This window comes from Propithecus coquereli, unplaced genomic scaffold, assembly GCF_000956105.1.
Source record: "Propithecus coquereli isolate 6110/MARCELLA unplaced genomic scaffold, Pcoq_1.0 Scaffold164, whole genome shotgun sequence".
Lineage (NCBI taxonomy): Eukaryota > Metazoa > Chordata > Mammalia > Primates > Indriidae > Propithecus > Propithecus coquereli.
Window position 1 is genome coordinate 492483 of NW_012140969.1, and position 9555 is coordinate 502037.

The window sequence follows — 9555 nt, forward strand, 5'->3', positions numbered from 1 at the left end:
AAACAACAAACTAATAGAGAATAACTAAAAACAAAAGTTGGGTGGAAGTCTACAAATGGAAGACAAAAATGGCACTAGGCGAGTTTCCCATTTTTTTTAACTGCTATTTATTGGTGACACAAACTGGCTTAAAGTATGAGGACAGAGTCCAAGGAGACCACAAAAGCTCAACAATAGAATATCTAGGAAAGAAAAAGCTAGAGGTGAAACCGCCTCCAGGCTCTAGGTTGTGTTCTGATGGTATCTCTCCTTCACTCAACCTAGTCTGATACTTGCCCCGGTTTCTCTCACCAGCTGCTGGCTGGGTCCTTTTCCGCCCTCTTGGTGACAGCGTACATGGAGGCAGGTTCAGGTAGGGCCAAAGAGCTGCAAAGCCAGACTGTTCTCTGGGAGAGCGGGCTTTGCCCGCACCTACACCAGGGATTACCCAAGACACCGCCAATCAGCAGCACTGGTACCAACCCACCTATTGGCCATCAGACGCTTGCCCCGGGGCAGCCCCCGACTCCCTTTCCCAATGGAAATGTCACCCACGCTCTGAGCAAGATGCTATTATCATTCCCATTTTGCGGATGAACAAACTGAGTCTCAGAGATGCTGAATCATCTACCCAGGGTCACATAGCTGATAAATGGCCAGGCTGGCATTTGACCTCAGCTCTATGCCCGGGCTGCTGCCCACCCAGCTACTGCTGACACCTCCTCCTCCTCCTCCCTGCCCCTCATCCCCTTCATTGGTATAAAACATTTTTTAAAAATTAGCCAGGCGTGGTAGCACATACCTGTGGTCCCAGCTACTAGGGAGGCTGAAGGCTGAGGCAGGAGGATTGCTAGAGCCTAGGAATTTGAGGCTGCATTGAGCTATGATGATGCCACTGCACTCCAGCCTGGGTGACAGTGAGACCCTGTCACTAAAAGAAAAAAAAGTACCAAAGTGAAAGCAGTAGAGCCCCCCAGTCTCTCACCCTTTGAGTGAGACCCTCTTGGCTCTGCTGTGGCTGGACTGGGGACCCTGAGGACCCTCAGCCTCTGCAGCCGCCTGTCTCTCTACTCTCCCCACTAACCTCGTTCACCCTGCTCCAGCCACCTGGCCTCCTTGCTGCACCTCCAACATGCCAAGCTCGTTCAAACCTCAGGGCCTTTGTAGGGGCTGAGTCCTCTTCTTCCAGACTGGCTGGCTCCTTTCATTCTCAGCCCTCATCCCTGTCCCTGTCCCCCTCTCCCCACAAGGGACATCAGCTCCACAGGGCTTCACGTGGTTCACTGCCAGACCCAGTGCTTCCCAACACAGGTACTTCCTAAATGTGTGCCAAATGAACAATTGAGTGACTGACAGACAGGGGTGGGAGAGAGGCGGGGCCCAGTGCAAGGCAGAGGAGGAGTCCCCAGGGTGTGGCTGGTAGGACACGATCCCTCTTCAGACACACCATCATGGGACCCTAGACCAAACTTTGGCTTCAGGAGTCCAGGCAGGGGTAGGGAGTGAGAGCAGAGCTGAGCTCTGGCCAGTTCAGTGTGAGTGACAGCATCATATTAACAAAGGTATAGAGTCCAGACTGAGGGAGGGGAAAGGCCTCCTCTATGCTGCTCTGGGCAGATCCAGGCTGGGTCTGAGGAGCCTACTCAAGGGTGGAAAGAAAGCCCATGCAGAAAGGCCTGGGGAGGGGAGGGACAGCCACATAAGGGAGTAGGACCCCGTCCTTGAATTATCCAAACGGGATTCAGAGACGCTGGTGTTCCCTTCATCCTCACGGAAGCCCTTGCTCCCTTAGCTCCCAGCTCGCCGCCCTCCCACCACTGCCTCCCAAGCTCCCCGGGGCCTGCTTCTCCAAAGCCCGCCCGTGCCACACCTCCTCCACATGCGTGTCTAGCCCACCTGCGTGCCCAGCGGCAGCCCAATTTCCAACGGCTGGAAACAGATTGCTGACTCGTATCTAAGCCCTCTGCGCAGGCTGTGGCTACTCACACCTCCCCACGGTCCACCCACGCCTCGCGCATCCACGTGGCCACCTGGTCCAGCCCATCAGCCGTTGCTTGCTTGGACCAGTGCAGCCCCCTCCACCCTGGTCCTCTAACTCCTGCCCTCGACCCCCTGGGCCCCGGACAACCACTCAAATGCCCTGTTCAAGGCCAGCAGGCTGGCTCTGCCCTCTTCCAGACCTCGCCACCCCAGCCTCACCGTTCCTTCCTGGCTCTGCTATTTTGTCCACTGGTCTCTCTGCCTGCTTAACTCCTACTCATCCTTAGCAACCCAGCCAGCTGTCACCTCCTCCAGGAGGCCTTCCCTGACTTCTCCCCAGGCTGAGACAGGAGACTCCGCTGGGCTCCCTCCCCACCACCCTAGGCATGGCTCCGTGATATTTTAATAGCCCCTGCTTCCCTGGTGCATACTCCCAGCTGGGCATCCGTTTGGCTCAATTCCTTTACTTAGGATGAGGGTGACTGCTATTATTCCATTTTACAGGCAGAGAAACTGAGCAAGTGGATGGAGGTGAAGTCACTAGCCTCAAGGCACTGAACTCAACCTGGCAGGACAGGGTTGAAGGCAGGTTCAAGCCCTGGCAGTGGGAAAGGGAACAGCCTGTAGTGCCCAGATAAGAGAGGAACAAGCCAACATGCCCCACAGCGCCTGCCTTCCTGTGTCCTCCCGAGGGTGGGAGGAGGGGACCTTGGCCCACTCCTGCTGCCAGAGACAGTCATCCCAGCGGCTCCTGCGCCAAGCGCTCACTCTGTGCCAGGTGGGCCAATCGCACACTTTATTCAACCTGCGGACAGCCCTGGCCGGGAGGTGGGTGCTGTTCTGAATTTCTCAAAGGAGGATATGGGAGGCCATGGTCCCTGAACTTCCATCTAGTGCTGGAGCCCTCCCCCATTCCCTGGGGGGTGGTGTATGTGGCTGCCACCGGAATCTGCCAACCTCTTTCCTAGCCAGCGCTTCCTTTGATCCAGTAACACCCCCAGGGGCAAGTCCTAACGATCCATTTTACAGATGGGCCAAATGAAGCTCAGAAACCTCTCCCCGGGGGACACGGGGCCCAGGTGTGCTGCGTGAGGCTCCTGGTAACACCTGCGGGCCCACATTTATTCGCAACAGCTGTTCCTGGAAGGGAACCAATTTGAGGCTGGGCAGGCTGAAGGTTTCAAAGACGCCTCCACAGTCCGATTTTTATCTTGGGGCAGGCCCCGTACAACGGGTCCAGGTTGCTCCAGCGGGGCCGCCCTGGCCCCCATGCTCAGATGCCTGGGACCTCACTATGGCTCAGAGTGGGGTCTCGGGGGGGCCTTTCTCCCATCTTATGGCATCTCGTAGGTTTTGCAAGCCGGAGCTGCTACTCCCAAGTCCCCCCGACCCAGCACTAAAAGGCCGCTCTATAATCCTGCCTACCCGGGACAGAAACCTGCGTGCGCTTTCCCTCGTGCCCCACTTGCAAGCGGGCAGGGAATCTAGCTGATGTTCTGCCAAAGTGATTCCCCCATTCGCCCACTTCCTATCACGCTCCAGCGGGGGCCAGGCCAGCAGCCTCCTCCCAGATCTACCCACTGCGGCTACTGAGATTTTCTTCTTAAGACACAATCGGATCACGCCACTCGCCGTCGCCTTGAGAATGGATTCCGCGCTCCCCTCCCCACCTCCGATCCTCCCTCTGCGCCTTTCGGCCACGTTGGCCTCTTTTCTGCTCGGCAAACCCTCCGGGCTGGGCCCTGCCCCGGGATGTCGCCGTTTCCTGGGCCTAAAAAGCCCAAGCTGGCTGGCGCAATCAGCCCAGATGACACCTTCTCCGAGAACCCCTCCCTGACGCCGGTCTCCACACCTCCATCCTTGCCCGGGCTGCCTGAAGCGTCTTCCCAGCGCTCAGCCGGGGTTGGAATGACGTATTTCTCTGGCTAAGGGGTTCTCCGAAGCCGTCTACGCGGGCCGGGCTGCGGGCTCTCAGGCCAGGGGCCCCGGCTGTGTCCCCAGGCCCCGCACGTCGGTGGCACCCAGTAGGCGCCCACACGCCCGTGCCGCTCCGGCCGTCTACACTGCCGGATTCCCCCGCGTCACGCGGCTGGGATCGCCCCCTCTCCTCCGCCCCGCTTCGCAGCTGCGTCCTCTGGCACCCGCGGCTGCGCCCGGGCCCTCGGGAGGATCGGGGCTCTCTCGGGGAGGCGGGCCGGGCTCCGGACCGGATGGGGAAGCCCCGAGAGGGCAGTCCCTGCGGGGTGATGGGGCCGGAGCCCAGCTGCGTCTGGGGGCCGGGCCGGGGCCGCCATGGCCGTGGAGGCGGGGCCCGAGCCCGCCTGGAGGGTGGCGTTGGCGACCCGCGGCGCTCGCTTACCTGGGGGCGCGGGTGGCCGGGCGCACCGAGCGCCGGCGGCGGATCCGGAGGAGAAGCAGACACGCGCCGCCGGCTCCAGGCAGCCGGACTCTGTTCCGGGCCCTGCCTCGGCCCCCAGCTGGGGACATAAGGCTGGAGGGAGGGGGCTCGGGGCGGGGCCTGGAGAGGGCTGGGCGGGGCCGGGCGCTGGGGCCTCTCGGCGAGCCCAGGCCCCTCCCCGGACCCCCAACCAGCCTCGCCGGGCCCCGCCCCCAGCCCCGCCCACGGCGCGCCTGACCCGGCGCAGCTGCGCGTCTCCGCTCTGCGCGTTACCGCTCGCCCTGAAACCCTGCGGGTCTGCGGCGCGCCCAGTCCGCCCCGGCTTCTCCCCTGCATGTCCTCCGAGACCCCGTCCTCGGTCCCCGCTTCCATCCGGGAAGCTCTGGCCCCACTCATCTGCCCATACTCCTGGGGCGCACTGCTGGGTGTCGCGGGGCGAGGCCCAGACCCCACCGCTGACCTCACTGGCCACCCCAGGTGCCCCAAGTCTGGGGACCTGTTTGCGGGCCGAGGCGCGCGCAGGGCCCAGCCGATTACTGGGCGGCGAGGAGGGCAGCCGGGCAAAGGCTACGGCTTGGGCGGGGCGCGGGGTTCAGGCGGCAGCGCTGGAGAGAGAAAGCCGGGAGATAGGCCGGCGTGGGTGGCGGCGCAGCCTCGGGTTCGGCCCAGGGAAGCAGGGGAGCGGGCTGGGTCCCCCCTTGTCACGTGGAACCGAAAATGACCTGCGATCAGTAGTGAATACGGGACAGTCCCAGGGGGTTCCAGAGCCACGCTGGCCAACCGCGGGTGTGAAATGCGGACTATAAACCTCCCGAGTCAGCTCAGCAGCAGACCCAAGGCCTGGAAGGACGGGGAGGGAAGTCGGGGCTTTCCCGGCTGTGGAGTTCTAGGAACGTTGCTCAAACTCACTGAGATTTAATTTCCTCACATAAGAAGGGGAAGGGACACAGGAGGCCTCTGTTGCAAGCGAGGAAGAACCTGTCCCTCAGAGTCTAGCCTCCTGGCCTTTGCACTTGTCCTTCCCTCTGCTAAACTGTTCTTTTCCTCGCTTTTAAAAATTTATTTACTTATTTATTTATAAAGACTGGGGTCTTGCAGTGTTGCCCAGGTTGGCCTCAAACTCTTGGCCTTAAGCAATCCTCCCAAGTAGCTGGGACTACAAGCGTGCTCCACCACACCCCACCAATTTTTATAAGTCTTTTGTAGAGACGAGAGTCTCCCTATATTGCCCGGGCTGGTCTCAAACTTCTGGGCTCAAGGGATCCTCCTGCCTGGGCCTCCCAAAATGCTGGGATCGTGGGTGTGAACCGCCTGGCCTGGACTTCTTTTTTTTTCTTTTTTTTGAGACAGAGTCTCACTCTTCTGCCTGGGCTAGAGTGAGTGCCGTGGCGTCAGCCTAGCTCACAGCAACCTCAAACTCCTGGGATCGTCCTGCCTCGGCCTCCCGAGTAGCTGGGACTACAGGCACGCGCCACCATGCCCGGCTAGTTTTTTCTATGTATTTTTAGTTGTCCAATTAATTTCTTTCTATTTTTAGTAGAGACAAGGTCTCGCTCTTGCTCAGGCTGGTTTCGAACTCCTGAGCTCAAACAATCCGCCCACCTCGGCCTCCCGGAGTGCTGGGATTACAGGCGTGAGCCACCACGCCCGGCGGCCTTCTTTATTTTTTCAAAAGCATGCCTCCTCCTCCTCCTCCCTCAGGCCTCAGCCCCTCAGCCCCCTTCCTCTCCCAGCTCTCCTCTCCGAAATTTCTTCCTCTGTCCCCGCCCTCCCTGAATTCACCTGTTTGTACTCTGTCCCCCTCCCTCAAGAGCTTGTTTGCTCATGGGCAAAAGGAAGATAATAGAGTGACTTTTCTCACTTGTTCTGACCAGGCAGCTGTTGTATCTCAGAGCTTGCACCTTCGCGGGCACTCTGAACATGGCAGCTGTTTCTACTAGTCGTAGGGAGATGTCTGAGGTCCCCGGAGAAGTGCAGTTGGAGGCGGCTCAATAGAAGATCTGGGTGGGCCAGGGTTAGGGGGATATTTCAGGTGGTAGGTTCTGTACGGGGCAAAGGCAGGGAGGCTGGAAGAAGGAGTCTCGGGTGGGCCTGGCAGGAAGGGACCCAGGCTGGATCTTCTGCAGTTGGGCTGCTTCTCACCTGTCCCCACCCCAACCCCCATCCCTGAGCACGGAGCCCAGGCCTGACTCCAAGCCTGGGTCAGTGGGTGGGTGTTCAGGGAAGGCTTCCTGGAGGAGGTGGCATCTGAGCCCTGAGAGATGCATAAGTGGGGGGACTACACCGAGTGCATGTCCAGAGAGGACAGCAGGGCTAGCCCAGCCACAAAAGTCTTCCCTGCCTGTGCCACAGTGTCCTCGTTCCACGCAGAGCAGGTGCTTGGCACCCGGCTTCCCTCCCCCTCCCACCTAGCCCCTGCCCAGCTTCCCCGGGGCGTGCGGCATCCAGTACAAGACCAGCAGGGAAACCGGTTCTCAGCAGCCATGCCTCCTGCCAGGCCGGGCCCTGTGCCCACCTGAGGTTCCCAGTAGCTGGGCCAGGGTGAGAGCCCCAGGTGGGGAAGGGGCAGGCAACCCTGTCAATGCCAGAGCACTGTGCAAAGAGCTTTACAGAGAACATACCCGACACTCTCTGTGAAGCTTTACAGAGGTGCACTTACAATCCTGATTCTATAGATGAGCCCAGAGTGGTGCAGTGAGCTGCTCAAAGCCACACAGCAACGAAGTGGAGAAGGGGGTGGGGCACTTTTGAAGCCAGCTCTGCCTGCAATGATACCTACTTAACAAATAAGAAAACTTGGTCCCAGCAGCATTGTGAGCAGTTTCCTGGGACACGGGACTTCTGGGGATAACGCCGGGACAGTCCCGAACAAACAGGTCACCCTAGCAAGAGGTGAGGTGACTTGCCTGAAACACAGCTACGAGGAGAGCCCTGATGCCAGCACCCACCTGTCCAAGACACCATCCCCTGTCCTAGACCCGGTAGGAAGGACCTCAGGGGATGCAGGGGCTCACGCCTGCAATCCCAGCACTCTGGGAGGCTGAGGAGGGAGGATCCCTTGAGCTCAGGAGTTTAAGATCGGCCTGGGCAACATAGTGAGACCCCGTCTCTACAAAAAATAGAAAAATCAGCTGGGTGTGGTGGTGGCACGTGCATGTAGTCCCAGCTACTCAGGAGGCTGAGGCAGGAGGATCGCTTGAGCCCAGGAGTGTGAGGTTGCTGTGAGCTAGGCTGACGCCACGGCACTCTAGCCTGGGTGACGGAGTGGGTCTCTGTCTCAAAGAAAAAAAAAAAAAAGTCTGATCCTGCAATAGCCCTATGAGGTGGGTCCTCTTCATTCCTCTTTGCTATATGAGGAAACTAAGCGCAGAGAGGTTAGGGCACTGTCCCAAAGTCACCTTCCTATGAGCAGCTAGAACTAGAACCCAGGCGCCGTGTGGGCTCTCCTGCAGAGCGATGCATCTGCCTTTAATTCTCCACTTTCGAGACGCAGAAGAGGAGTATCAGGGAGGTGGCTCAGCTTGCGCAAGGTCCTGGCAGCGAGTCAGTCCGTGGCCCGCTATCGGCTCTGGTGGAGAATGGGCAGAAGCAGCGGCCCCAAGGAAGGAAGCCCGCCCGGCATCTGTCCCGGTGAAGATACAGGCTTGGGGGCTGGGCGGCAGAGGCAGGAGGCTGGAGACAGGCGGGGCCGAGGCTCCCAGACCCGGAGTATGAACTGGACGTGAGACAGACCTAACTAACCCCTCCTCCTTGTGGCACCCTGGGCCGGACCCGACTTCCTGATCTGCAGCAGGCCGGGGCATCCTCCGGAAATGAGAGGCCAGGGAGGGGCTGGCAGAGCGGGGGAGGGGCTGGGGTGCAGGGCACAGGCAGGGGCTGCAAGGGCTCAAGATCTTAGGACCTCTGGGGTCCCTGCCTTGTGCCCCGCAACCCCGGAGGAGTGGGAGATGCTCTTTGAGCAGAGGCCTGGTGTTTCTCGGTGCTTTCCAGCCCAGGCATCCCCTGGGTGGCTCAGAGGGTGGGGGCTTCCCTGGAGGAAAGGACCCTGGGGAATGTGTCCAAGTCTTTGCATGGTAGCGCCCTTCTCTCGAAGTGTGTGTGCACACGTGTGCATTGACCAGGAAAAAAAAAAAAATCAACCCAGCCCAAAGCCTCCCAGCACCTAGATTCAGGCAGGGGTAGAAGGAAGGGGCTGAGGGAGGAAGAGGCTTTCCAGAGCGAGGGCATTGATGTTCAACCTCAAAGGGCAGGCGTGTGCCAGGGGCAGTGAGGCAGTTAAGCAAAGCAGACTGCAGCGCAGCCGCAAAGACCTGTGAGTTTGAAGTTGCGTGTTCCAGGCCAGGGGTTAATGGTGTAAGAAGCAGAGACAGTAGGTAGCTATCAGGAGTCACCTTAAAAGACTTCCATCTCATCCTGGGGGCAATAGGGAGGTATGGAAGAGTTTAGAGCAGAGAGAGAGAGAGAGAGAGAGAGAGAGAGAGAGACATGGTCTTACTTATGTGGCCAAGATATCCCCCAGCTGTTGTCTATAAGAGGGAACAGGGAACAGGGACAGGTAGGGGATGTCCCCCAGGGCAGAGTGGCTAAGGCCTGAATAGGGCAGAGGGGTAGAAGGAAGATGGGAGAATTTTTTTTAATTTTAAGAACTTTTTTTCAAGTATAGTCCACCCAGAGGGGGAAAAAAATGCATAAGTCACAAATGTTCAGCTAGAAGAATTTTCCCCACGTGAATGTACTATGTGGCCAGCACCTAGATCAAGGACTGAACATCACCAGCCCCTATAAGTCTCGTTGTACCCTTTTCCTGCTACTCTCCATAAAGGGTAACCCCTCTCTTGACTTATTTATTTATTTTTTTTGAGATGGGGTCTTGCTATGGTGTCCAGGCTGGGCTCCAAATCCTGGGCTCAAGCGATTCTCCCACTTCAGCCTCGCGAGTAACTGGGACTACAGGCATGGGCAGCACCACGCCCGGTTCTTACCTTGACATTTCACAGCCTAGAATCACTTCATCTGTTATTCGAACATTACGTAAATGGAAGAAACAGGATATTTTCTTTATGTACGACTTCTTTCTTACCACATTACATTTGTGTGGTTTATTAGTATTGTTGGACGTTGCAGTTCTTGTTCCTTGAATGGCAAGTTTTCTCAGCCACTATTGACATCTGGGCCTGAATAAATTCTTTGTGTGTCCC

At 58.4% G+C, this 9555-nt stretch overlaps 1 protein-coding gene across 1 annotated transcript in view; it reads right to left on the reverse strand.

Moving 5' to 3' along the window:
- The window catches only part of CERS4 (ceramide synthase 4), a 25988-nt gene extending 21538 nt beyond the window's left edge, over nt 1–4450 (reverse strand). The window contains exon 1 of the mRNA XM_012641484.1: nt 4319–4450. Coding sequence (XP_012496938.1) covers nt 4319–4446 — 128 coding nt within the window. The 5' untranslated portion in view covers nt 4447–4450. The remainder of the gene's footprint in view (nt 1–4318) is intronic.
- Between the last annotated feature and the right edge of the window lie 5105 nt (nt 4451–9555).